The 26,634-nt window shown below is 31.4% G+C and overlaps 15 protein-coding genes across 15 annotated transcripts; 5 read left to right on the forward strand and 10 right to left on the reverse strand.

Moving 5' to 3' along the window:
• Positions 1–757: 757 nt before the first annotated feature.
• Positions 758–2,578, forward strand: cubi_00459 (uncharacterized protein; the record flags this gene model as incomplete). Its single annotated transcript, XM_029017473.1, has 1 exon — positions 758–2,578. One exon carries the CDS (start codon positions 758–760, stop codon positions 2,576–2,578), a length of 1,821 nt encoding a protein of 606 aa, XP_028873962.1.
• A 765-nt stretch (positions 2,579–3,343) lies between these two features.
• Positions 3,344–3,793, reverse strand: cubi_00460 (calmodulin; the record flags this gene model as incomplete). Its single annotated transcript, XM_029017474.1, has 1 exon — positions 3,344–3,793. The coding sequence occupies one exon, from the start codon at positions 3,791–3,793 to the stop codon at positions 3,344–3,346; it is 450 nt and encodes a 149-aa protein (XP_028873963.1).
• An 875-nt stretch (positions 3,794–4,668) lies between these two features.
• Positions 4,669–5,007, reverse strand: cubi_00461 (translation initiation factor 1; the record flags this gene model as incomplete). The annotated part of the gene is made up of 1 exon (XM_029017475.1): positions 4,669–5,007. One exon carries the CDS (start codon positions 5,005–5,007, stop codon positions 4,669–4,671), a length of 339 nt encoding a protein of 112 aa, XP_028873964.1.
• A 734-nt stretch (positions 5,008–5,741) lies between these two features.
• cubi_00462 (FAM18-like protein) lies at positions 5,742–6,416 on the reverse strand (the record flags this gene model as incomplete). The annotated part of the gene is made up of 1 exon (XM_029017476.1): positions 5,742–6,416. The coding sequence occupies one exon, from the start codon at positions 6,414–6,416 to the stop codon at positions 5,742–5,744; it is 675 nt and encodes a 224-aa protein (XP_028873965.1).
• A 243-nt stretch (positions 6,417–6,659) lies between these two features.
• Positions 6,660–7,492, forward strand: cubi_00463 (phosphatidylinositol N-acetylglucosaminyltransferase subunit; the record flags this gene model as incomplete). The annotated part of the gene is made up of 2 exons (XM_029017477.1): positions 6,660–6,729; positions 6,942–7,492. The coding sequence occupies 2 exons, from the start codon at positions 6,660–6,662 to the stop codon at positions 7,490–7,492; spliced, it is 621 nt and encodes a 206-aa protein (XP_028873966.1).
• Positions 7,493–7,550: 58 nt separating this feature from the next.
• On the reverse strand, positions 7,551–8,363 carry cubi_00464 (uncharacterized protein; the record flags this gene model as incomplete). The annotated part of the gene is made up of 1 exon (XM_029017478.1): positions 7,551–8,363. One exon carries the CDS (start codon positions 8,361–8,363, stop codon positions 7,551–7,553), a length of 813 nt encoding a protein of 270 aa, XP_028873967.1.
• Positions 8,364–9,074: 711 nt separating this feature from the next.
• On the reverse strand, positions 9,075–9,707 carry cubi_00465 (proteasome B type subunit; the record flags this gene model as incomplete). The annotated part of the gene is made up of 1 exon (XM_029017479.1): positions 9,075–9,707. The coding sequence occupies one exon, from the start codon at positions 9,705–9,707 to the stop codon at positions 9,075–9,077; it is 633 nt and encodes a 210-aa protein (XP_028873968.1).
• Positions 9,708–10,174: 467 nt separating this feature from the next.
• cubi_00466 (HMG domain-containing protein) lies at positions 10,175–10,858 on the reverse strand (the record flags this gene model as incomplete). The annotated part of the gene is made up of 1 exon (XM_029017480.1): positions 10,175–10,858. The coding sequence occupies one exon, from the start codon at positions 10,856–10,858 to the stop codon at positions 10,175–10,177; it is 684 nt and encodes a 227-aa protein (XP_028873969.1).
• Positions 10,859–11,354: 496 nt separating this feature from the next.
• cubi_00467 (uncharacterized protein) lies at positions 11,355–13,241 on the reverse strand (the record flags this gene model as incomplete). Its single annotated transcript, XM_029017481.1, has 1 exon — positions 11,355–13,241. One exon carries the CDS (start codon positions 13,239–13,241, stop codon positions 11,355–11,357), a length of 1,887 nt encoding a protein of 628 aa, XP_028873970.1.
• Positions 13,242–13,558: 317 nt separating this feature from the next.
• cubi_00468 (uncharacterized protein) lies at positions 13,559–13,999 on the reverse strand (the record flags this gene model as incomplete). The annotated part of the gene is made up of 3 exons (XM_029017482.1): positions 13,559–13,667; positions 13,732–13,858; positions 13,915–13,999. The coding sequence occupies 3 exons, from the start codon at positions 13,997–13,999 to the stop codon at positions 13,559–13,561; spliced, it is 321 nt and encodes a 106-aa protein (XP_028873971.1).
• Positions 14,000–14,373: 374 nt separating this feature from the next.
• cubi_00469 (uncharacterized protein) lies at positions 14,374–15,585 on the reverse strand (the record flags this gene model as incomplete). The annotated part of the gene is made up of 1 exon (XM_029017483.1): positions 14,374–15,585. The coding sequence occupies one exon, from the start codon at positions 15,583–15,585 to the stop codon at positions 14,374–14,376; it is 1,212 nt and encodes a 403-aa protein (XP_028873972.1).
• Positions 15,586–16,283: 698 nt separating this feature from the next.
• Positions 16,284–18,128, reverse strand: cubi_00470 (T-complex chaperonin; the record flags this gene model as incomplete). Its single annotated transcript, XM_029017484.1, has 2 exons — positions 16,284–17,978; positions 18,126–18,128. 2 exons carry the CDS (start codon positions 18,126–18,128, stop codon positions 16,284–16,286), a joined length of 1,698 nt encoding a protein of 565 aa, XP_028873973.1.
• Positions 18,129–18,601: 473 nt separating this feature from the next.
• On the forward strand, positions 18,602–19,741 carry cubi_00471 (uncharacterized protein; the record flags this gene model as incomplete). Its single annotated transcript, XM_029017485.1, has 1 exon — positions 18,602–19,741. One exon carries the CDS (start codon positions 18,602–18,604, stop codon positions 19,739–19,741), a length of 1,140 nt encoding a protein of 379 aa, XP_028873974.1.
• A 322-nt stretch (positions 19,742–20,063) lies between these two features.
• On the forward strand, positions 20,064–23,141 carry cubi_00472 (insulinase-like peptidase; the record flags this gene model as incomplete). Its single annotated transcript, XM_029017486.1, has 1 exon — positions 20,064–23,141. One exon carries the CDS (start codon positions 20,064–20,066, stop codon positions 23,139–23,141), a length of 3,078 nt encoding a protein of 1,025 aa, XP_028873975.1.
• Positions 23,142–23,577: 436 nt separating this feature from the next.
• cubi_00473 (insulinase-like peptidase) lies at positions 23,578–26,622 on the forward strand (the record flags this gene model as incomplete). Its single annotated transcript, XM_029017487.1, has 1 exon — positions 23,578–26,622. The coding sequence occupies one exon, from the start codon at positions 23,578–23,580 to the stop codon at positions 26,620–26,622; it is 3,045 nt and encodes a 1,014-aa protein (XP_028873976.1).
• Positions 26,623–26,634: the final 12 nt, after the last annotated feature.

Consider the following 26,634-nt stretch of genomic DNA (forward strand, 5'->3'; position numbering starts at 1 on the left):
TCTATCTCTATTTTTCCTTTTTTTAGTACATTAAAGTATATAAACTCCAAAATACATAAAAAATGGACTCCTCTCAAGATTTATAAAAAACTAGAATTAAGAGTATTATTGCTTATCTTTCTATTAAAAGGAGAGGTAGGGAAAAAGCTACCTGCTCTGGAAAATTAAATTTAAATACTTATATAACAAAAACTTATAAAAGGAAGAGAAATTTGCAAGCATAATGGTAACTTTATTATCCAGCTTTTATATCCTTTCTAGTCTCTTACACCACTCTTCATTATCACAAATTGGCCCTAAAAACTAGCATAGATTTTGATCATTTTTACAGTAATTTCTATCCTTAATAATCATTAATATTTCTTTATATAGAAAATATATTGTGTGATAATTAATCCATGTGGCGGTTTATAATTAGATTATAATTATTTATGTAATTTAAATGAAAAAGAAAAAAACTCAAGATTGAATTTTTTTCAGCAAAAAAAAAGAATAAAAACAGAATTTCAAATAAAACAGTTATTCAGATAATTATCTTTTTTGGAAGAATACCCGAAGAGAATTTTGAGCTCGGACTTCGCAATTACAATAAGATTATATAATATAGTTTTGGCTATCTTAAAAGGTAAATAGATTTTGGCCACACACACACAAATTGATTTTTATTAAGCCATAATCATTTCATTTTTATATTATGCATGCATGTAAAATAGTAAACCTTACCTAATTTACTTAAGAAAAAATAAGTAATTTGGAAATGAGTCTTGGAACGGTCTCAACAGCCTCAACAGCCTCAACTCCCTCAAAGTCCCAAAGGTCTAGGTCTGAATCCTACAAAAGATTAAACCAAGAAAATGATATCTTGGGGGAATATTTTGAAGGCGATAGAGATGGTAGCTTATACCAAAGATTTATACCAAGTCTTTATGTCTATTCCTCTCTACATGGATGTGTTGACCAGATAATACCTACTAACTATAAGTTGCTGGAAAGTTCTATTGGTCTTTCCCCAAAATCTCTGGGAATGCTAACTTTTGCCCAAAAATTTACGCAAGGAATATCCACAATCATTAGTGGAATAATTTGTGATAGGCAAATAAATGCTATTAATAGAGAATTAGATTATCAACACAAAACCTTAATTTCATTAGAGGAAGGTGAGAATAGAGTTGGGTTTAAGGGACTACATGCAGGGAATATTGAGGGTAGGAACATAATAGGAGAAGAAACAGATAGGGAAGAGGAGGATGATGTGGAGGAATGCGGAGTTGGGAATCTATCAGGCAGAGAAGAGGCCTCAGAAGAAAGAAAACTCTTAAAATATTCAAATAATACTAGCTTTTTAACAGTTTGGCCTGCCTACCTTATGATGGTGACCACAACTGGATGGGGTATGGTACTGCTTTCAATGATATTTGCTTCAAACTTTTTTCAAATGCTCATTTTGCTCTGCTTTATGGGAATGTTTTTGTCTCTTATGGGCCCGCTTACACAATCTGTTATTGGAACATTCAATAACATTGGTAGAAGTGAGTATTTTGGGAACCTCTTTCTATCACAAAACATTGGAAGACTCTTATGTATTTCTGCCACTGCCAACATTATGGGTCATTATTTTGATTTCACCTGGTTACTTCTCACTTTTTCTTTCCTCTCCTTTTTATTTTCCATTTTCTTATACAAGTCATGCATTAAACATGCATTCCAACAAAAAGGCGGGAAGGGTTTAAGTATGATTAATATGTCATATACCGGCGAGCATACATATTTTATGTACATAACTTTGCAGATAAAAAGAATATTTAGTAAATCGTCATATGATAAGGTCAAAGATTTTTTAAATGATTATTCGTATGTAATATCGAATAAAAGTGCATGGTTGATGTTGATAATGGGTATAGTGAATGGAATTCCAAGGCATTCCCTAAATTTTACAATGATGTGGTTGCAGTATTGTGGGTTGAGCCCTTTATTAGCAACAACAGTCTACTCCTCGAGTTGGATTTCTGCAATTTTGATCTCCCCCTTTGTTGGGAAAGCTTCTGATTACATTGAGTCAATTTATCCTTGGATTGGGAGACAAGCATTGGCTCAAACTGCTATTTTATTAAGAATTATATTTATGGTCATCCTTTTGAGGTACATTCCATGGGGTACTAATTACTTTTTTTATTACTTAATAGTCAGTATTTTAATTGGATTCATGGCAGGTTGGCCAGGAGTTGGAGCAAGCAGACCTATTCTTTGTCAAATTGTTTTACCTCACCATAGAGCCACATTATTTGCAATATTCTCATTATTCGAAACTATTGGATCCGCTATTTTTGGTGCCCCTCTTGTTGGACTTTTAGCTCAGAATTATTTTGGCTATGATTCATCTTTAAAAAAGGGGATACGAGAAATTATATTATCTAATAACACACATGGTATAAAGACTTTACAGCTGAATGCAAATGCCCTTGCTAATTCCATGCTTCTTATGACTGTCATCCCTTGGATCCTAACTATTACTCTATTTGGATTTTTGAGGCTAACCTACAAACAAGACCAAAATGGAAATAACCAGGCTGTCAATTAAAGATACAATAATGAATTAAAGAGATAATATATAGTTAGAGGAAAACAGTAGATTATTCTCTGTTGTCTTCTTCCCTAAATACTCGCATTCTTTATACAACATCTAAGTTATGTATTCACAAATACAGAAAGTAGAAAAGACTAGTAATATCAATCAAAATTTTCTTTAACTCCTTTGATTTTCTCCCTTGACTAAAATACAAAATAGTCGTACAAAAAGAAACACAATACTCATTGATTTTAAAAATAATGCCTTAGTGTCATTCTCATTGTGATATTTTCTCATGTAATTAACGATGAATATAATAAAATACTCCATTTAATCAAATTCGATTTCTATTATAATTTAACACTTTTCAACATTCAAAAGAACTTGTGAATCATCACTAGGGATCAATAGAAAGAACCACAAATCTCACTAATTAAGGAAACATTGGACTTAATATATTCAACAGATTGAATGCCTGAAAGCCTAATGACGTGCATGAGTTAGAATGAGATCCATCTCTTGATTATTGAAAGTAATTCCAATGATGTATAATTGGTGGTATTTTTGGAGCTATTACTACCTTCTATTAGTATTCTTAAGAACAGCTAAAAATAATATAACAGTGTGAGCAGTAATCGGGAGAAGGAAAGCAATAAGAGATACAGCATCACAAGGGAACTATAACCAATTTCTTGATCATTTATATCCTCTGACTCGCTTTTTTTCCGATAAACAAAAGGTAAATTATTGCTAAATATTTTCATTACCCGTAAATAATTACTTAGAAAGCATCATTTTAGTGAATTCCTCATACATAATTTGGCCATCACCGTCAACATCAGCTTCTCTAATCATTTCATCAACTTCTTCATCTGATAATTTTTCACCCAAATTAGTCATTACATGTCTCAATTCAGCTGCAGAAATGAAACCATTACCATCTCTATCAAATACTTTGAATGCTTCAATAAGCTCATCTTCAGTATCAGTATCCTTCATTTTTCTAGCCATTAGACTCAAGAATTCTGGGAAATCGATAGTACCATTACCATCAGCATCAACCTCATTAATCATATCAAGTAACTCAGCTTCAGTGGGATTTTGTCCAAGGGATCTCATTACAGTTCCTAATTCTTTTGTTGTAATGCTGCCATCGCCATCCTTGTCAAAAAGTGAGAAAGCTTCCTTGAACTCTGCAATCTGTTCTTCAGTTAATTGTTCAGCCATCTTTTAGATTCTAATACTTGAAGTGAAATAATACAAATAGTATCAATACAATATCAAAAGGTTTTCAAGACCAAATTATGTATCAATTATTATCTTCCTGAAATATACCAACTTCTGGAGTTCAAGAAAACCAAAAGAATTTATTATCTCAAAAATTAAATATATAATTATAGTAGAGGTAAATGAAATGGAAGTAGTACTATATTAAAAAAAATAATAAATTTTAGAAAAACTTATTTATATATTCCCTTGGATTTTATTAATTTCTTATTTTTTTTTGTTTGTTCTTATATACATGAATTAGTAATTATGGATAGGTGTGTGAGCCATGTCTTGTCTACATTACCTTTAGGCGGGAAGTTGCCCAGGTTGAGAAATTTGTACCTTGGAAAAATAAAAATTTCTAGAGATAATACTAAAGTCTAGGATTCCTTTTCAAAATCAAGAAATTCTTTGTAACCGGTGATCCGCGTTATATAAAGAAAAAAGAAGATACAATAGAACTACACTCGGAAAAGTAAGAGAAGGAAAGAAAAAGAATCAAAATACATGTAAAATATTTAAGTATTCGTTATTCCTATTGACAACCATTAATAGAAATTTAAATGCATCAAAATAGTACTTTCTCAAACTAGGAATACGTAAACTATTATTTAAACTAAACGGATTGGAATTATAACTGGGAGATGCGCGTTCGAACAGGTTATAGAAGAAAAATAATAATAGGGTAGTAATTGTATTAATCTATGCACTGTTGTAAAGATACAGTTTCATGAATAGAAACATAGTACATAGGAATTTCTCCCAATGTATTCCCAAAGAAAAAGTTTAGATGACTTAGTTTTTGTAAAAGTTGAAATGGTTCCTGATCAATTTCAAGCTCCGTGTATTTTTATTTCGTCAGAATTAACAATATTCTCGCAAACTAGGAACCTTGCTACGTTGTGTCGGTGATCTCCTTGAATTTGAAGAATTGGTCCATGCTCTGGATCATCAATTATTGTCCCATTACAGCTAAAGTTCTTCTTGAACGCTTTTAATAACCTTTTTAAGTCAAATTCAGCACTGAGTCCCTGTACAGTTGTTAAACTCTTCTTGCCATTACGTTGTTGGTTTCTTATGTGAACGTAACCAGAGGAGCTCTTTCCAACTTCTGATAGTGCGTCTACGACAAACGGTGTGGGAATTCCAACCGTATCTGAAGATGAGGCCATACAAATTAAACTTGAACTTTTAAGCAAAATTGCCTTGCAATAATAATATATTCATTCAAAGGAATTAAAAAAAGAGACGCGGCCATTTCTGCCGCCTAGCTCATATTTTTTGGGGCAAGCGCCTAAATTATAAGCTTTTCAAAGTAATGTCTACTATAATAATATCTTTAAAAAATAAAATTTAAGTGGGGTGCGTCGAGGGGGGGAGATGTGGATGTTCAAACACGAGAAATAGTATATAACTTAATTAGAAATAATATTAAACGTCAATAATTTTGAGCGAATAATTGCCATCGCTCAATTTATTATATATAAATTTACTTACTACTGCTCTTTTTTTTTAATTTGTATTAGTTGGCGCTCTTTATTTTAAGTCTATTAACTATTAATTTCCTTACATAAAGCTTCAAAAGATAAAAAATCCCACATTAAAAGAAATTTCTTTTCATAATTGTCTATTATTATATTCACTACTGCAAATTTGTAATCTATGTATCTAAACACACCAAGAAGCGGTTAATTGAAGGAGCTTCCTATCTTGTTAAGATTACCTTTTGCATGCAGCTTTCTCTGATAGATCTACCGTTATATTTGAAGGTGATAGGTGGAAGCCAAACTGTAATTACGAACTTAAGGTTCACATAGTTGCTCCCTTTCAATTTTTGTTATCTTTCACAGTTAAAAATCTTGCTTTAAATAAAATAACATAATCTTACTTTTGAAGATTATAGTAATTAAACCATGTTTTGTGCATTATTTATAATAGTTTTTACTGCAATATTAGTAATCCAATTCTTTTGAAAGTTTTTGGAGGAACGCATACACTTGTTGTATCCAATTAGATTAGAGAATGAAAGTGCAATTGCTATTGCTGAAAGAGAAATCCACTGAAACTTTAATGATAAAAATTGAAATATTAAAATAACAATCCAGAGCAGAGCCCATGCATACATTGTAACCCAAAAGATAGATTTGTCAGTGCTAGATGAAACAAAGGCATTTGCATTTTTAGATTCGTTATAGTTTTCAAACATCCAAATAGTCTCTCCATCCTTTGAAATCTCGTACCACCACCTCATTCCGACAAGAATTCTCCCAGTTACATTCTTCACTGTCCAGAAATCTAAAGAAAGTAATATTGTTGTGAGGAAAAAAGTTATAATGAAGCTATTATTTGAAAAAAACCTAAAAAAAAATGGTCCAAAAATAAAAGATAAGAATGCAAGGACTTTAAATAAAATTTGAAAGAGGCAAACTGTAGGATGACTTGCAGAATTTAGTATACTTGCTAGAATGGGAGTACCAGAGACCTCTTCATTCATCATAGCATTCTTATGGTTGCCATTATTTATCTGATCTATTCTAACTGGATTTGATAGGTTACTTGGCCCCACAAATTCCAGCTCCATCTTTAAAATCGAGTTTTTTTAGCATATATGTACTTTGCTCCTTTAATCAACACTTTGTTTTTTTATGAGTTTAAAAAAGTATAGACAATTTTCCCGCCAAAAGTTCATGTATTAATGTTTAAATATTTCTAGAAAATCCAAAAAAAAAAATAAATATAATGACTATCGAGCTTAATTGATTTGCTCTTAATTAAAGAAGTAGTAAGACTCATTTGCTTAAATTAGAAGACTAATTTTGAAGGTATGAGTATAACAGTCCCAGCTGCTGATGTATCAAGTTTTGTGAGCTGGATTTTGAGTTGGATTTCTCTGAGTAAGTTAAGTTTCTGTCTGTGTGAAAATGTTAGGCTTATCATTCTAATTATTGAACTTTCTTCGTCGTTTCAATCTTTATATGTGGCATAACTAACTGAGCCACTAATTAAGCTGTCACGACTAAGTGGGTTAATATTGAATGTGAGATTTGAAAATCCTAACTTGAGAGAAATAAATATCGAAAACACATTAACTAATATTTTAATTTAGTTGTCTATTTGAGTTGGATGTTTATTCCTGACGAGTACTTAAATCGAATAAATATCACATATTACCCAGATAGAATGTGGGGAATTACCGTTCCAATCTACTTATTATTTCTAATATTCATGACAATTATAGCATATAATTGCTTATCTGCTTTGAATGTCAGGCCAACCAACTCATTCGATCTGATTATGGATGAATCAACAAGATATATTGATCTATCGTTTCTATACAAGTTTGAGGATTTAGAACAAATCAAATCTATTTGCCATTCTACTTTGAAAATCTACAAATTGGTAAATGGGAATCCAGGTGAGAAAGTTACTGAAGGAGTCAGAAGTGACCATGAAAAGAACTACAAACTATATGATGATCCTAAAAGTTCTATAATTATACAAGCTTTCAAAAGTGAGGATGTGACTTTAGGCTTAGTCCACTTGAACAATGAAATCGATTCTTTGCATAGTAAAAAGAAGATAATTCCAGTGGCAGACTTACCACTTCCTTTAGTTTGTGAAATAATATACTCAAATAAATTTTTAAAAAAGCAATAATTTAAGATAATATACTATGTATACTATTACCAGCTTTTATTTTTTTCTCTTAACTACCTTAAGCAGTAACAAAAGTTAGTACGTTTCTGAATGAAACAGATACTGTATCAAACATTTTTGACATTCTGTATGGACATGCGTTTTCATAGCATGGCTGAACAAAATCATTATTCATGTATCTTCTGCTTACAAATCCGTTAGAGTATCCCTTACCCCATACAGATGAACTTAAATTGAATGATAATGGTGTAAACTCCTTCAGAATATTCTGTGGTCCTCTACTCTCGTAATGGATGATTCCCCATTCTCCTTTTGTATAGATATCCCTAATTGTATACCAACCATATAACATTCTGTCTCCCTTAATACAAGATCCTTGGAATTTGGAGCAAGGTAAATAACCGTTTTCCAAAACGTTTAATACAAATCCAGTATCAAATAATGGAAGAGGACTTTCTGTTGCTTCATGTTGAGGCTTTAATGATTGAACTAACTTATAACCAATAATATCCAAATTCCTTACGTGGTAAATTGACGCCACTCTTAATTGAGTGGCTTGATCATATATATATGCTATCCCATCCATTGATCTCAATAAACAAAGACCAGACAACTCAGGTGTTCCAGGTGTCTCAACTACTTTAAATTGAGATTTAAATGCTGGAATGATTGAAAATATTCCCCCACCGAAACCATTAAATGAGGCACCTAAGGAACATACTGGAAGCCCTGCAATGTCAATATCAGTCATTTCCTTGAAGAAATCCAATGATTGTCTTTCCAAGTCTTCGACTTCATTCTGAGAAACTCTCCAAATACGCCTATATACATCGTAATTATTATCTGGTGGAAGGTCGCCTCCTGATGCCATTGGCACAATAATATCTGCTTGGAAATTTAATACATTCGTTATTTCTCCTGTTACGTATTTAAAATTTATTATTACATGTAAAATTAAAAAAAGTATTAAACCCTCCCATCTAATAGTTTTTCTCATTTTTTCTCTTAAATAAAAATATTTCCTGGTTCTAAAAAACTAATTATAGAAACGACTTTTTTTTCAGATTGACTTTTCTTATAAATATTAAACAAGAAATCAAATCTTTATGCTATTTTCCCTTCCTTTTGCCCTTTTAATGCTGAAATGAATTTGGAAGGGTGAGAAAAAATAATTACCTTATTATGTTATACAAGTTCCTTAATAAGAAACTTAAATATCAAATGTTGTGACCATTTCTGTCATAGTTCCTATCCGAGAATATATTTTTTTCAAAGTTATCACTTTTTCAGGAGCTTAATGTATTGTTCCACAAAAATGCGAGCAGCATGCATTTTTGTCCACATAATCCAGGTAGATAATCATAATGTCATATGCATGTAAATAGTTCAAATTAATAAAGAAAAAACGCAACATAAGATCAAGTCCATAACTAATAGGCATTAAACCTCTGATGATTTTTTTTTTAAAAAGAATTATTGATTTTTTAAAAAACTAAAATCTTTTCTTAATACTACCTATCCTTACTGTAAATGCGATAGAAAAATCTGTTGGCCCAATAAAGATAATTATTAATAGAAATATTTATAGGTTGGGAACTTCTTCTCCAGGAATTGCAAACTCTTCCACTCCGTTCTTGTTAATGACTAGAATTCTGATAATGCCACCAGAAGAAGAGTCTCTGAACATGGCATGAGAAATCAAATCCCTGGCAAAAGATTTGCACTCCTCAAGGTCCATTTCCGAATGGTACTTAGAATCCAACATGGAGTAAATATAGCCTGACCCTGATCCCGAGATTGCATATGAGCCTTCAATCAAAGTTCCACCTAAAGGAATCCTGAAAACTTTGAATTCTCCATTTGGATCCATCCCTGCAATGATCATATCTGCTAATAAGTGCTCTTTATTTTGATACGATATCAATCTAGCAACAGAAGCCACAGATTTTACTTTTGCATCTTCGCCTGTTTCTAGCTCGTGATCTTTAATAATTCGGCTTACATATCTGGAAATTGTTTGAGTGTCTGCTGCTGATCCAGAACGGCACATAAATATTCTTTCAGTAATTTGAGTAATTTTTCTTGCTGCCCTAAAGGCAATAATGGGCCCAGTGGAAGTTCTTCCATCTGCCGCTAGAACTAATCCATCCTTGTACTTCAGTGCCACAATTGTGGTTCCCGTCTCAATTTCGCCATTCAAAAAATCCTGTTCCATGATTTTCTGCTCCCAGTTTTCTCAGTTATTTTAAATTCGCCAACTAAACACACTAATTTTAAATTGCGCCAAAGAGGTTCACAGAATAAATTAATGGGAAAATATATTTGAAACATTTACGCGCAAATTATTGTACTGAATATTAATTTATGAATTAAAGAAATGAAACTACAGGTTTCTTTACACCTCATATATAGCAATCTAATCATAAGGACACCCCCTAAAATTCCCCAACATTTTTCGTCTGAATTTCATTTCCTCACTCTTCTCTTGCTGCAGTAATGCAAGTAGTAGTACTAGAAATAGATACAATATTAATTGATTACTATTTCCATTTGCTGAAAAAGAAAAATCATCTGTGGCTCTTCTTAGCTTTTATTAACTGCAATATTTGACATAGAATCAGACTTTACTAATACTAATCAAATCTAACTAAATGCAATGACAAAATAATATTTATCTTTCTTTTAAGTAAGCTTAGGATTCTCGTTCATAGGGTTCTCAGGAGCCTTCTTCCAACTCTTTTGCAGCATCTGAAGAAGCTGAGACCTTTTTAAAGTGGGATTCTCATTTTTTAGAATAGGAAGGTTATTGTCTACATAAGCTAGCCATGCAGCTTTCTGTCTTTTCTCAGGATGCATATCTCCACTTGGCTTTTCATCAATTCCAAAGGCCAAAAGAGCTTCGTCGAGTGTGGATGCAGAGATATATTCAATATTCTTAGATTCTGTCTCAACCCTCATTTCTTTTTCAATCCTATTAGGGTTCTCCACGAGTAAATCATCCTGTGCAAATTCTTCACCTTTGTTTCGAGAAATCCCTGTAGAAGATTGCATTGCAAACATTAAAGTCCTTTTTGCTATCTCCGCCTTTGTAAGCTTATTTCCTGTGGTCGTCTTTGACTTATTTGAAACAATTTTGGAATCCTCCTCTTCATATAACTTCCTTAACTCTTGTTTCTTTTGCTGTTTTTCCTCCTGCTTGTTTAAAGCCTCTCTCCTCCTCTCAATCTTCCTGTTAGCGTGTTTGTCATCGTCTCTCCATCTTTCGTTCTCTGCATGCTCTTCTTCTCTTCGTTTCTTTTCCAAAGCTGCTGCTTGTTTCCTTTCTCGAGCTTCAAGAGCCTTCTGATTCACACCACCATACCCCATCTATTATCTCATCAAAATTAAAGCTTTCCCTTCTGGAAATTTTATTATGAGATTAATTATAACTCAAATTACTATCCCAAGACTTATTACTTATATTGAACTATTACTCATCTAAGATTGCGCGCCAATGTAGTCAAAACCCAATTTATTAACATGCAAAAATATTAACAAAATTTTTAAAAACTGAGAAAAGTTAAAAAATAATAAAATTATAACAAAACTGTAAAATCATTAAGTGTTATTAATAGCAATATTATAGACACATATGAGCAATAGCTCAAGTTTTGTCCCTACTAATTTTTTTTAAATTTTACTAACTAGTCTTTATAGCTTGTAAGATGCATTATTAATACTTCATATTATACCATGTGTTCATTGTAGAATTTAGTTCCTCTTTTTTGCGTATAAATTTCCCAAACTTAAAGGAATAGTTAGTTAACAAAGTAAACAAGTGTTTGCTTTTATAAGAAAGTTCAAAGAGTTCTCGAAATTTCTTCTAATGAAGAAATATCCTACCGGTATCGTTTTTATCAAAAGTAATGTGGCATAAGGGGCACTTCCTATTTCTGGAAGATAAATTTCTGTCAATGCATTCTCTACAGAATAGGTGTCCACATCTATTGATTACAGTGTCTTTAACTTTATCACGGCATACAGAACACTTCATCAAAGTTAAAAGCTCTTGATTCTCCGATTTGAGTGTATTAATCTCTTTATCATAATCATCAATCTGAAGATGTTCATTTTCCTCAGTGTTATCAAAATTTATCTCTAAATTGGTAAGCTTATTTACCCTATTTAGAATGTACTGGACCCTATTTTTAAGAATTGAAATTGTTGCAATATAATTAGATTCGTCCTTCTCAACTGATTCCAACTTTTCTCTAAGCTTGTAATACTCAGCCTTGTAAAATTCAAGATCTAAATTAAGTCTCTCGGATATGGACTTTTGTTCGATTAGAGATTTATAAATACTGTCAAAACTTTCTTTTTCAAGTTGTATTTGGTTATCCATTTGATCATTCATACCAAGCTGGCCAATAAAGGACAAATACCTATTCAGAAATTTAGAGATCTTGGTCTCCTGGTTTGGCTGGATTGTACCAGAGTTAATTATGTCTTTTAATGTCTCACTTTTTGTTTTTCTAACCAAAGACAACTTTTCCTCATACAAAATCTTAATTGTCTCTATTTCTTTAAGAGCTTGCTTTATATCATCAATCCCTATTTTATAATCACCAAATTCTTTCTCCTTTTCCTCAAGCTTATGATGTAAATTGTCACACTCTAAACTTTTTTCTTCAAAAGCATTACTTAACTCTTCGTACTCATTCATTAAGTTTTCAACCACTTCTTCTTTTTCTCCCTTTTCAAGTTTTGTACTGACAGTCCGAATAAACTCTGCTACTCTCACTTTCTCTGATCTCATCTTACTGTTTTCAAGCTCAAGTTCCTTAATTTTCTTCTTTTGCTCTCTATCCCTAGCATTTAAACTCTTTTGAACACTTTCCATAGAAAAAAAATCTTGTTTCAAAGTATTATATTTACCTCTAATATCCTCCAGTTCTTTGTTAGTTGTTTTGCAATGTTCCTCGCAGCTCTTTTGGTTTGCCAGAAAGTCTTTTATATTCTTCAGCAGCTCATTTTCAAGCAGAGTAACAAATTTGAGCTTTTCTGCATTCAGTTGAGATCTTAACTCAAAAACTTCATTTATAATACTTCTTACACACCTACAAAATTTGCCTTCTTTTGCTTCTCTGTCCTTTAATTCACTATCAAAGCTTTCGCAAGGAGAATATATAGACAAATTTCTTCTTAGTTCTAAATTCTCACGAGAAATTTCCTCATTCTTAGTGGTCAACTCAGAAATCTGCTTCTCTTTTTCAATCAACTTCGATTTAATATCACTCGTAGCGATATTAATTCTATCAGCATTAGTTGAATCATCACTTATAGACCCAAATAAAGAAATTCCTTGGCTATTGGTTTGATTATTTTTACCGTATATACTGGAATTTGTATCAGAATTTGAATCTCCAGATAAATAAAATTTTTTAAAGATATCCTGCATATTCAAACGTTGATTTTCATTCCTTAAAGACAAAATTTCATCATTCTTTTGCTGTATTACATGCTCAAATTTGCTTATAAGATTTTCCTCTTCGGATTTCCCCTCCCCTTCAATCTTTTCAAAGGCTCCAATCATTTTAGAGATTTGGTTCTCCAACTCCTCGATTCTTCTCTTGTACTGTTTATTTGACTCTTGGAGTTGAACAACATGATAATTAGTCAACTCTTGTGAATCTAACGGTAAATCATCGGTCTTTGAAGAAATAGAACTCCTTTTTAGTTCATTTTCCTCCCTCTTCCTTTTACTAATCATCTCAAAAGAGTAATTTCTCCTATGCAAGTTCTTCTTACTGGAAACCTCCGCAAAGGTTATATTTTTGTTCCCTTCACTACCTCTCTATCTTCCTTCCTTTTTCTTGCTTTATTCAGTAAACTAGCTAACAATTACTTGAGCACTTTTCATGTTTAATTAATTAGTAATTACGCGCCAAATGACCTTTTCGTCTCTATATCAATAGTGAGGGTGGGGAGAAAATGCAAAACGTTTTTAAAATGAAAATAACAGTTATTTAAAATACAAATATATATTTGTGTGAATCATTTGTTTATGATTAAGTTTTAAGTAAGTATTTAGTTCTGAGTATCGGCTTCCAAATAACCGTTTCCCATTGATATTTTGCTATCATTGTTTTTATATAAAATTAAGATGATGTCATTTGACTCTACAACAATTATTTTTCTAAAGTTAAATTTTGAAAAATGAGAAACTAAATGAAGTGTGTGTGTTGTCTGGATTAACTTACTTTTTTGTTGTTTCTATAGTTATTGAAATATTCTCGTTCAAAATTGAGCTTGACAAAGAGTTTCTAATTTGTGTGATAATAGAGCAAAACTCGGAAACATCATGCTTAATATGCCTAGATCCATATTCTGAGAAATATTCAAAGATTATCTGTGAGATTAATAATAAGAAGTGAACAATTTACCTTGAATTGGAAGGCCCGTCTTTGTAAAAGATGCCATTCCTATGAATCCTGGCGAATTCTTTAATATCTCAAAACTAGAATTCATAATATCGAGTAGAATTGCATAGTACAAATAAAATCGAATTTTTTTATTTTTCTTATGTAGTAACTAATTAATCTTCTCAATTAGGTCAACTTTATATTGTAAACATATGGCGCCTAAACACGTGTTTGTGGGAAATCTCAAAGAATTAATTTATTAAAATATTGTACAATAGGGAGAAAAAAAAGAAAGGAATAAAATGAATGAAGGGCTGTTAAAACAATATTAGAGGATTATTTAGATTTACAAATTAATATTTATAGTGAGGTAGATGATATATACAAGTTTATCTAGTATTAATTAGCATTATTAGCTATCATAATTAGTATATATTAAGTCCAAATATCTATCAATAGAAGATCATCTCAAAACCCATTCTATATGTCCGTGCGAGTGAACTTGGGTTGTTCATTATGCCTTGATGTCTTTAACTTGTTACTTTGAAAAGTTGTATCCGAACTTCTATTTGAGTGCTCTGCGTTCGAGGAAGCTACGACATTCCTGTTGATAGATAGGGCAGGTGTGGACCAATTAAGAAGAATTTTGGCTTCATTTCGAATTTTACATGAAATGTTGGGGGGAATATAAGGTTGAGTAAGGCTATTATTATTTGAGGATGGATGGGAAGAATCCAATGTTTGAGTATTTTGTGTCTGGACTGTTGACTTTTCAACACGAGTGCATAAACTATTATCATTTTCATCGGAAAATTTTACTGCAGTATGCATTAATCTATCTGTGCAATCCTCAAAATTATTATTATGAATACTAGTACCACTTGTTTTGATACTACTTTGTTGTTTTATCATTGTTATACGGTTCTGTTCTTTCTTCTGAAATATATGAGTATTAACATGTATAGAAGTGGTTATACCAGGCCCATTAGAAACACTAGAACATACATTTTCAACAAAAGATTCTGACTCCTCTAAGTTTGATTTTCTCTCATTCTTTTGTTCAAACTTAGAAAGTGCATCGTTTAACAAACCATAATGTTTGTAAACATTTGGGGGGATTCCGTTAATCTTTATGTGTACATATAATGACCAGGAAGGGTAAAGAAAAAAGCAAATAAGTAATATTGAAAGTAAATAAGCACAAAAGTATATAATATATCCACGGATAACGGAAGCAATCACAGCATAAACGTTGACTATAAGTTGGTAATTTAAATGTAGGAAAAAAAAATATATACAACGAAAATTTGAAATTGTACATCCAATATAACCAAGTATCCCACAAAATATACCAAAAGATACCAACAATAGTCCAAATATTATTGCAATCGTAACAAAAAAAACTGTTTGAGCTCCAACTATTTCTATATAAAAATAAAATCCCTCCAATACTAGTAAGCTTAGCCAAATACATATTGATATTATAGATACAAGCTTAACAAATATATCAAGCTCGCATCCTAATATATTTGAAGCAGGCTTTATAGGAATGCAAAATAAGAATTCTGGATAATTCTCACATTTCTTACCATAAGTTGCTTTAGATGGCTTTCCAGGATATGGAAGTAAATGGTGTTTAAACTGTTCTCTTTCGCCCTTCTTAGGGTGAGATAAACGACGTTGATGTCGCATATTATGAATTCTGTTCTTACATGCTCTGTAAACTTTTTCCAGGCGATATTTCCCAACCAAATGATTCATTTTTTTTTTGATTGCCCCCAAACCTATAATTCCCCGCTCAAACTAACGTACCGGTATTGTCAATACATTACACATGCACAAGCAGATTATTCAACAATTGCATGTGGATAAAACTAATTAATTGTTATATTCAAATGAAATATTTAACAGCATAAAAACTAATTAAATATCTTATTAATCCAAGAAAAATTCTGGAAATATAAGATCCATGATTGAATGTAAAAGTATTAATTTTCTATCAAATATGATAATTCGAGGCAAAAAAGGGGTGATTAAAAAACAAGAACCAAGTACAATCAGATTACCAGATATAGCAAAATTACCAACCATTAGTAAGAACAAGGTATCTTTAACATAAAGAGAATGCAAAAATAATAAGAAATATTAAATTAATAAATAATATACTACGAATTAATAATCAATAGAAATAAGTTAATTGTGAAATCAATATGATTTTCAATAAGAGAACTTAGATACAATAGGAAGCCAAAAATGATAGGAAGTAAGCCAGAGAAATATAAGTAATTGCAGAAAACTTTCTACTTGAAATGAATTTATAACTATCACTTTACTACTTGTATAGAATTGTACCCTCTATTACATCCCACATCAATTTTCTAACCAACTCTTTAGTCCATGTCATCATCTTGAGAGCGGGGTTTTGGACCTCCTGCAGGTTTTGACATAATGATTTCATCTATCTTAAGAATGGTAACTGCTGAGTCTGTTGCCAACTTTAAGGCAGAACAAAGTGTACCAAGATGATCAACAATTAAGCCAATTCTCTGTTCAGTATTCGATATGCAATCCACAATTGGAGAAGTTTCTGAACTACAGAAAACGTTTATTCCTTTATGTGGTTGGGAACCTTGTTGATGTATCGCATGTAATGATGCCAAAAGATCAGTAGAATTTAACCCAGAATTACCTGCCAAGAGTCTTGGAAAAACGTCTAAGGCCTCAGCAAACATATTTACTGCGTACTCCTCCATTCCAGGAACAGCAACATCAACTGAGTTTTGTTGGCACTTGTTTTCAGATCTGTCAGATGCTCTCAAGCATCTAGAAAGTTCAACAAAAGTAGCTCCAGCGCCCGCTACAAATCGATTATCTTTTGTGGATGATTTCACAACAGAAACTGAATTTCCTATAGCTCTTTCCATTTCATCCAGCATTCCCTGAGTGGCTCCTCTGAGAATAACCGAGCTTACTTTGGTGTTAAGAGCATTAATTACAGTCACCTTCTTTGAACCAATTTCCTCAACCTTGATAGAACTGGCTTTTCCAATTTCCTCCGGAAGAGGAACACCCAATCTAACCATTGCAACAGCTCCTAGACTACGGCAAACACGTCTTAGTTCCCATTTAGACGTGATTCTTAAAGTTAATATATCATACTTGTTGCAAAAGTGCTGTGCAATATCTGAAATTGGACCACCAGCAATAATTGCATCAATCTTACCAGTCTGTTTGATATCTTTAATCAAATTTTCAACCAAAGATTCCTCACCTTTTGTAAAATCCAATAGTTCTTGAGCGTTATTTAAAACGACTGTTCCCTTTGCTTCTGTTCCAGACATCTCCAGTCCACATCCCAAAACCATTACATTAGAAACCTTGTCCAGGTTTCTAACTGTTCCTCCAGGTTCTCTACTGACCATCATACCATTTATTGTGAATGATTGCATTGGAGATCCTCCCAAGAGTTTAACAATCCTTACATTGTCTATATTAAATTCTTTTAATTTATCCTCGTCTGGCATTATGCTTGAAATGGCTTCGCATGTCAACCTTGTGATTAAGTCGGAATATCCAGTATTTTTTGTTGAAATCAATGGCCTTACAATTGCAGATAGATCATCAATGTTCTTAAAGTTGGCAACTCTATGTGCCACCATTCCATTTAGTAAAGATAGTGATCTTTCTAGAGCTATCTCGTATCCTGATACAATATCTGAAGGATGCAAACCATTATCGTTGAGGAGCTTTGCAGCATTTCTTAGCAATTCCCCTGCGAAAATCAAAACCGTACTGCTTGCATCGCCATACTCTTCAGCTTGTCTTTTACATGCCATTACTATCATATTTGCTGCTGGATGTTGAATGTCTAGTTCCTCTATAATTGTTGTTAAATCGCTAGTAATGAACTGTTTTCCTAGATGGTTCACAATCAACTTGTTCATGCTATTTGGGCCATATGACGTTTGAATCATCTCACTTAGATTCACACAAGCCTCAATATTCCTTAATACAGCCTCATCTAGGCCAGAAAACGCCCTACTTCCATCCTTCAATAAATTTGTAATCCCAGGTCTTAATTGGAACTAAAGTAATTCAAGGAAAAATTAATTAGTGAAAATAATATAAGAAAAATTGATCAATGGTTAACCCAAGCCAAAAAGAGCAAAGGTGAATAGGTTAACTTTTCTTATTCACCACGTAATTGATCAATTTATATATTTCAAACTTACCATTGCTCCCTATTCTTTTTTTCTTGACCAAACAATCTGAAATAAATCCTTATAATTGGCCACACAATCTACCTTCTTTCTAAAAAAAACAAGAAAAAATGTATTTCGATTTCTCAAATTTCTTCCAGCTCCCCCCTTATTTTGGCTCCTATAAGCTCATTTTCAAGTATGAGACATGATGTCTTAAATGATTATTTGAAAGGACCTAATTTGCCCGCCTATTCTGGAAAAATTATATTAAAAATAATATGGGGTAATTTGTAAACAAGCATTGTGTGGGAAATAGGATGTATTGCTAAAAGATAAAAATTGTTTAAAAAAGTACAATATTTTAACCAAGCATTAAGGTTTGAAATACTTGATTGAATGGTTTGGGAAAATATTTATAGTTGGATACGGTTTAGAGGATTAATGGCAAGTAAACTATAAAATGTTAAATATATTGAGAATATATAAACGAACAAATAAGTAAGAAAATGAAATTCCCAAATACATTGGAAATCAATGAAAAACTTTCGAAAAGAGTATTTAATGCGAAATATAATAATCAGGAAGTTATACTTAAGTTATTTACACCTAACGATTTGGATAGTTATGCCGCCCAAATAAAGCATGTTTTTAAAGAGTATGAAGGCACAGATTGTGATTACCTGGAGACATCATTGGATGACAGAGTTTCATATTGCGTAAAGATACATTACTTAATTCAAAGGAGATTGGGAATATCTATGACGTCGGAGTACTATTGCAAAGAAAAGCAGGGCTGGGTTTTTGAGACAATAATAGAAGATAAAAAAGATTGTCCAGACTCTTCTCAATCCATAGAAAGTACATCTGAAACTTTTGATGATGTTGAAAATTCCTTTGTACAGCTGATTCATGTCTTTGGCGTAAAATTTGATAAGAAATCTCAAGTTTTTATTTCCCAGGACCAATTTATTGGTCTAATATTCCCTAAGCTGGGACAGCCCTTAATGAATTTTACGCAAAACCACGGATGGGTTCCGAATCCTATATATCTATCTTCTGTATTTAATGGTGAGTTATTTATTGCTCATATCTTTAAGGTGGTTGTAAATTCTGCTTTATTTCTTTTGAAAGAGTTAAATATTGTCCATAAAGATATTAAAATTGAAAACATATGCACTAAATTAGACTACTCAAAGCCCAACAAAATACATCCTATACTAATTGATTTTGGTGAATCTCAGATTTTAAGTGAAAATAAAAAACTCAGAGATGCATATGGAACTCATACAATGTTGCCTCCTGAGGCATTTTTATGTTCACTTTCTTCCCACAATAATGAGAAATATACAGGTTATTCGGCAGAAAAAAGAGAGGTTTGGTCTCTCGGCTGTCTACTTCATACTCTAGTTTTTGGTTATCCACCTTATTTTGAGATATTTTCAAAAAAATCTCCCATAGAGTTTCAATTGAACTTATGTGATAAAAACAAAACTATCAATATTCCCAGTTACTCAACTGTACTAAATGCAGATATCTCATGCGAACTAAGAGACCTTCTTAGTATTATACTAGTCAAAGTTCCTACTAATAGGCCCAGTCTTGAAGATATTTTAGTACATCCCTGGCTTCAGACTAAGTCCTCATAGATGGAATGACTTATTAATTCCAAGGCTTAAATATAAACTAGATATTTATAATGTTTTTATTGATATTTGTACATAACCTTTTATTTTTGTTCAATTTATGCATGCATTTTCAAATTTTCTTTGACATGTAAATTAATTTTACTAAATATATAAAGATCGTTGGCGCCATACGTGTCATTTTTTTTATTTAATAGGTCAAAATTACTAGTAAGAGATTGTATGAAAATAGGAATAAAGTGATCTATAGATACGTAAATACTAATATTGATCATTTTGTATATAAAAAAAATATTCAAATTTTTAATCAATCACACAAGAAAAAATGAATAACCCACAAGAATTAATTCGAAAAGTGGACAATATAATTCTTCCAGAATGCGAAGATAGGAAGTATAGAGCCTTAGAATTAAAGAATGGTCTAACAGCCTTTTTAGTCTCAGATAAAGAAACTAAAATAAGCGGTTGTTCCCTTACAGTATACGTTGGAGCTATGTACTCACCCAAGAATTTAAATGGTCTGGCTCATTTTTTGGAGCATATGTTATTTTGTGGAACAAAAAAATATCCAAATGTGGATGAATATCAGAAATTTATTGCGAACCATGGAGGTAAGAGGCAGGGATCTACTACAAGATCAACTACAACTTATTATTTTGAAATAAAGAATGACGCTTTTAATGAAGCATTAGATCGATTCTCTTCATTCTTTACAGAACCATTGTTTTGTAAGAAAATGTCCGAAAAAGAGGTTTCTGCCATAGAAAATGAGTTTCATCTCAATTATCACAATGATGAAAGGATTAGATTTCATTTACTTGCTCAGTTAGCAGATAAATCACATCCCTTAAATTGTTTCACTACGGGAAATAAAGAAACTTTGGAAATCAAGCCAAAAGAACTGGGAATTAATCTGCATTCTGAACTTTTAAAATTTTATTCTTCTTATTACAGTAGTAGTATTATGTCAGTAATACTTTACGGAAAAGAAGACTTGAATACATTGGAGAAATATGCTATTGAATATTTTTCAAAAATACCAAACCACCAGGTTAAATGTTTTGATTACACAAAGCTCTTCATGGAAACTCCACCTTACACAAAAGAAACATCAATTGGAAAGATAATCAAGTTAGTACCTAATGAAACTGACAAAAGATTAAAAATTTACTTCCCACTCCCTCCTTTAGATAAATATAGTGATAGCTGTGCTCCTGCTTATATTACCCATATTATTGGTCATAGAGGTGAAGGAGGAATATCTTCAATTCTAAGGAGTAAAAAGTTAGCTACCAGTGCTTCTTTTACTATTACCAATGAAGATCCATGCGCACTAGCTCAGTTTGGTGTTGTTCTAACAGATGAAGGGTATAACAATATAGGACAGGTACTAGAGGTCATTTTCAACTTTTTGGCACTATTTAAGGCAACTCCCATTATTCCCGAACTAGTATCTGAGTTTATTGCGATTACTAAGGCAGGCTTTACTTACCAGCCAAAATTCTCAATTCGTGATTTGTTTTCATTACCAACAAAGTACCTCAAATATAAATGCAATTTTGAAGAGATTCTTTCTTTTGGATGGGTTGTAAATCAATTCTCAGAAGATCATGTATTTTCTATTTTGGAGTATTTAAATAATGAAAATTACTTTATCTTACTTTCTTCGCAAGCAATTGACGAGGAATATAAGGCAAATCCAGAAAAATTTACAATTGAACACTACTATGGAACCAAGTATAATGTTTCAGAACTAAATGAAAATTTGCTTTCAATAATAAATTCCTCTTCATCAGAAAAAGCTTTAAAACTTGGTTTAATTTTGCCAAAACCTAATCCATTTGTGTCTACGGATTTCTCAATAGTAAACCCACAGAAAGAATGTATTAATGATTACTCCAGAATTCCAAAACTTTTAAATTTTGACGGATTAATAACTGAGAATGAGACGAATAATTACAATATTAATACACACCCTTTGAAAATGTGGTTTAAACCTGATACAACTTTTAATTCACCTCATTCTTTAATAAATATGAGATTGGTTGCTGAAAAAATGTTTGATTTAACAGAAAACTTGGGTTTTGAGAAATTATCAAATTTTTCAAATGAATTAGTTTTCCAAGTATTCGGTGAAATCCTGAACCAAGTAATGTATAGAAGTTTGCATGAGTTTTCTTCAGACATATTAGCAGCAAGCTTATCTTACACAATTAATTTCAACGCTAGGACGAATGTATTTGTATTACAAGGTCTCGGGCTTTCCCAAAAATTAAATCATTTGGTTTCAATTATGTTTGAGAATTTGTATAATGGAACAGAAGTTAAAAAATATTATGACGAAGCAATTTTAATTCTAAGTAAGGATTGGAAAAATAAGATAATCAAACCAAATTTGATTTCATTTTCACTGGAATGCATTTCAGAATCTTTATCACCATTTTTCTTTAATCGTCAAGAAAAATTAAATGTATTAGAATTATTTACTTTTGAATTGTTTTGTTCTATAAGAAGATATTTCTTGGCTAACTGTAGACTTGAAGGATTGATTATGGGAAATTTCTCAGAGTTAAATGCTAAGCATATTTCAATACAGCATTGGAAAAACTTAATAGATTTTCAAAAATCTCTAGGAAATGAGACAAAATCAGGCGGAACAAAAGTGGAACAATTTTCAATAGTTGATTTAAAAGAGAATATATATACATTGAGTTATGTCCCAAACAATTCCAATAAAAATGGTTGTTGGATGCTAAGCTTCTTCCTTGGAGGGTATGAATTAAAAAAACAAGTCTTATGTGATTTAATTTTACCTTTCATTACAAGTGAAGTTTTTGCTGATCTTAGAACTAGTCAACAATTAGCTTATGTTGTGAGAGCTACACAAGTATTTTCTTCTCCTGCAATTATTATTGGGTATTACTTGCAATCATCTGAGTATACCAATGCTTTAACATTAGAAAGACTTTTAGAATTTCATGTAAAAAAGACTAAAATGGAATTAAAAATTAAACTGAATGAAGAGATGTTTATAAAGTTAAAGGATTCCACAATTCAGACGTTGTTATCAAATCCAAAAAGTATCTTTGACGAGTATAAGACTTATCTCCATGAGATTAATGAGAAATCATACATATTTGACATAAGACAAAAAAAAATTGATATATTAAATAGTATAAAATATGAAGACTTCATTGATTTTTATGATAGTATATGGACATCAAAGTCTGTATTAACAGAAATAAGATCTCAAATAGATGATTCTAAGAGTTCTGGTGAAGGTTGCATATATAAAAGCCCATCCATTCCAAAGGAATATTTAAAATTAGAAAATATTTCTCAGATTTCAAGGAACAAAAACACACCAATGATTTCATTAGAAGACAAGGTGAGGAACTTATAATTCAAATATTGATATTTAAGGTTTTAGTGGTGTAAAGTTTTTTCAAAAGTAAACTCTAATAATTGGATTGTATGTGAATGTGATGTTAAAAATCAAAAAAAAAAAGAAAAAAGTTTGAATAATATGAAAAACAGTTTTAATTGAAACCAAAAAACAAAGAAATTAGAAAAATTCTAATTAAAAAAAAAAAAAGTCCAAATTTATGTTTATTCTATATTATATTCTCAATGATTATTTTACATATTGTAATTATTGCAATTTTGAAATGGCGGTAAAACTTCACAAATTATGTGGGTTATAAGGAGAAATATCTGTGAAAAATGTCAAATGGGGGGTTAAATAAAAAATTAAAATAGCAATAAAAACAAGATAATCTGAAAATAAATAGAGAAGAATTATTAATAAGGTAATTATTTTGGAATTATATATAGGATAAATGGTCGAAATAAACAAAAGTTTAAAGGAGGTTCAGAATGATATAACCAAACCATTTTATGATGATAACAAATATAGAGCATTGGTCTTGACAAACAATTTGAGAGTATTATTGGTTCAGGATGAGAATACAGATATTTCAGGTGCTAGTTTATCAGTGTTTGTTGGTTGTCAACAAGACCCTGAGGATTTAAATGGCCTTGCTCACTTTTTGGAACATATGTTATTTTTAGGTTCAGCCAGACATCCAAACCCTGGTGATTTTGATGATTTTATGAAATTAAATGGAGGGAGTTCAAATGCATTTACAGATCATTTATCAACATCTTACTATTTTGAAATAAAAAATGAGTCATTTGAGCATGCATTAGACTTGTTTTCTGCTTTTTTTACATGCCCATTATTTGATACAAAGTATGTTGATAGAGAAGTTAATGCAGTAAATAGTGAACATAACAAAAATTTGTTATCAGATTTATGGATAAGATACCATGTGATTTCTTCAATAGCTAGGAATGGACATCCTTTGAAAAAATTTGGGACTGGAAGCATTGAAACTTTAAAATTTGAGCCAGAAAAAAAGGGAATTGATGTTATTGCAGAGCTAAAAAATTTTCACAGTAGATATTACAGTTCAAATAATATGTTTCTTACTTTGGTTTCAAATTGCAATCTTGATGAACTTGAAAACTATGCAATAAAATATTTTTCAGAAATAATTGATAAAAATGTCGCTCGTATTGATTATTTTAATGAGTTCCAAAAAGAAAGACCATATATAAGTATTATGGAATCTCCAGAAGATGGTGCTCTTGAATCAATGGTATATCTTGTACCTAATAAGGATGAAAGGAAGATATCTTTTAATTTTCAGATTCCAGATTTACGTAAATTTAGAAAAGGACTTCCTGAAATGTATTTTTCAAATATATTGGGGCATGAAGGACCTGGAAGCTTGACTTCAGCATTAAGAAAAAATGGTTGGTGCCTTGCTCTAAGCAGTGGTCTAAATGAAATGTACTCTGCTAATTTGTTTGAAATCACAATAAACTTAACAGAAAAAGGTGCTAGAGAAGTTTCAAGTGTCATAGAATACACATTAAACTTTGTGAATTTGGTTGTCAAGAATGAAATAGATATGGAAGTAGTTTCTGATCTTGAAAAGCTTTCCCAACTTGTTTTTGACTATAGAAACAGGCCAAGCCTCGATGAAACTATTAATAACAACGTATATGCTCTTGCTAATTTACCCCCTTTAAAAGAAATTCTTACTTTTGGAAATAGAATTGAAAAAATGGATGTAGAGGCAGCAAAGTATCTCAAACAATATTTTGATCCCAAAAATATGTTCATTTTACTCTCAATTCCAGAAAATAAAGCTCTCATTGAAGATGAGAGACTTAAAGATAAATTAATTTATGACAGACACTATAACATGAACTATCTCAAATTAGAATTTGGGCCAGAAATTAAAGAAATCATATCTAATATTAGCCTTTCTAATGCTAGCAAATTTGGACTTAAAATGCCAACAAAAAATAATTATATTCCAGAAAATTTTGACCTAATGAACACGTATGGCGGCAACATGCAGTTATTACCTACAATTTTGGAAACCCCTGGAAACCCATTTACTGACAGAATCGTTGCATATTATAAACCAGATACAAATTTTCGAACTCCGCACGGATTTTCTCAATTCTTTTTCTTCTCATCAAGTAAGGTTTCATGTGAATTACTTGTTCTTGATACTTTGACATCTTTAACATTGAGTAAAATTGTAACGGAGGAGGCTTATAATGCAACTATTGCAAATTTAGACTATAAAATTTCAGGTGGCTATACTCTACAAAATTCAATGAATTGTTTATCTATCACAATTTCTGGGTTTAATGATAAAATGCACACTTTATTAAAGTTTTTAATCAAATCTCTAGTGAATCTTAAGAATGATGCTAAGAAACAACAGTACAAGTCATTCTTTGAAGATGCTTTAGAGGAAAGTAGGCTATCAGTTAGAAATTCACTTTTCAATCCAGACATACTTGCCCATTTAACTTCATATTATTTCAGAGAGTTTTATTCTGCTTATACTCCTTCAAAAGAAGAGATTTTATCTGTTTTAAATACAGCTACATACGAGAAATTGTGTGATCATATATCCAGCTTTTTTTCTAATTGTTTAATAAGATCAATCACTGTTGGCAATTTTAATAAAGATCAAGCTCGTGAACTTGTTGAAACTGTGACTGTTGAAGAGTTATTGTCATCCTGCTATTCTGATGTTACAAAAACAGAAAAGGCAATCATTAGAAGCTGTATAGATTTGAAAAAGGCAATCGAGTTAGATCCTGAAATAGAATCCAACAAAATAATTCTGTCCAAATCTGTATTAAATCCTATGGATAAGAATGGTTCAGTAATTTATTCAATTGATATGGGTGAGTATAATTTGAAGAACTACGTTCTATTGGAACTTTTATCAAAATATTTGGATTCAAATTCCTATTTAGAACTTCGCACAAATCAACAATTGGGATATATTGTACATGCATGTAGCTATAATTTGAAGCCAGCCATTGGTATTTATGTTTGTGTTCAGTCATCAGATTTCAGTAATCCTCATGTTATTAATCGTATTCATACTTTGATTGATGAACTTTTGACGGTCAAATTATCAGAAAAGCTTGATGAAGATCAGTATAAGATTCTAGTAGATTCTGAAATTAAAATTTACTCAAATAAACCTAAAAATATTAAGGAAGAGGTTGTTCAGTATTTGGCAACAATTACTAATGGTGAAATTGATTTTGACTGGAAAAACAAGGCCATACAAATTCTTGAAAATCTAACTTATCAAGAATTTTTCTCTTTTACTAAAAATCTAATTAGTAGGCCTAGAATAATAATACAATCTGTATCGGCTTTAGATAACAAGAAAAATTGTGAAGATATAACCAATGATTTTGTTCCAAGTGGATTTACAGTTATCAAAGATTTCAAACATTTTAGTGATACTAAAGCATTATTTAACATTACTGCATAAGTAAACCACTTT

Source organism: Cryptosporidium ubiquitum (assembly GCF_001865345.1).
Source record: "Cryptosporidium ubiquitum isolate 39726 chromosome Unknown contig_14, whole genome shotgun sequence".
Taxonomy (NCBI): domain Eukaryota; phylum Apicomplexa; class Conoidasida; order Eucoccidiorida; family Cryptosporidiidae; genus Cryptosporidium; species Cryptosporidium ubiquitum.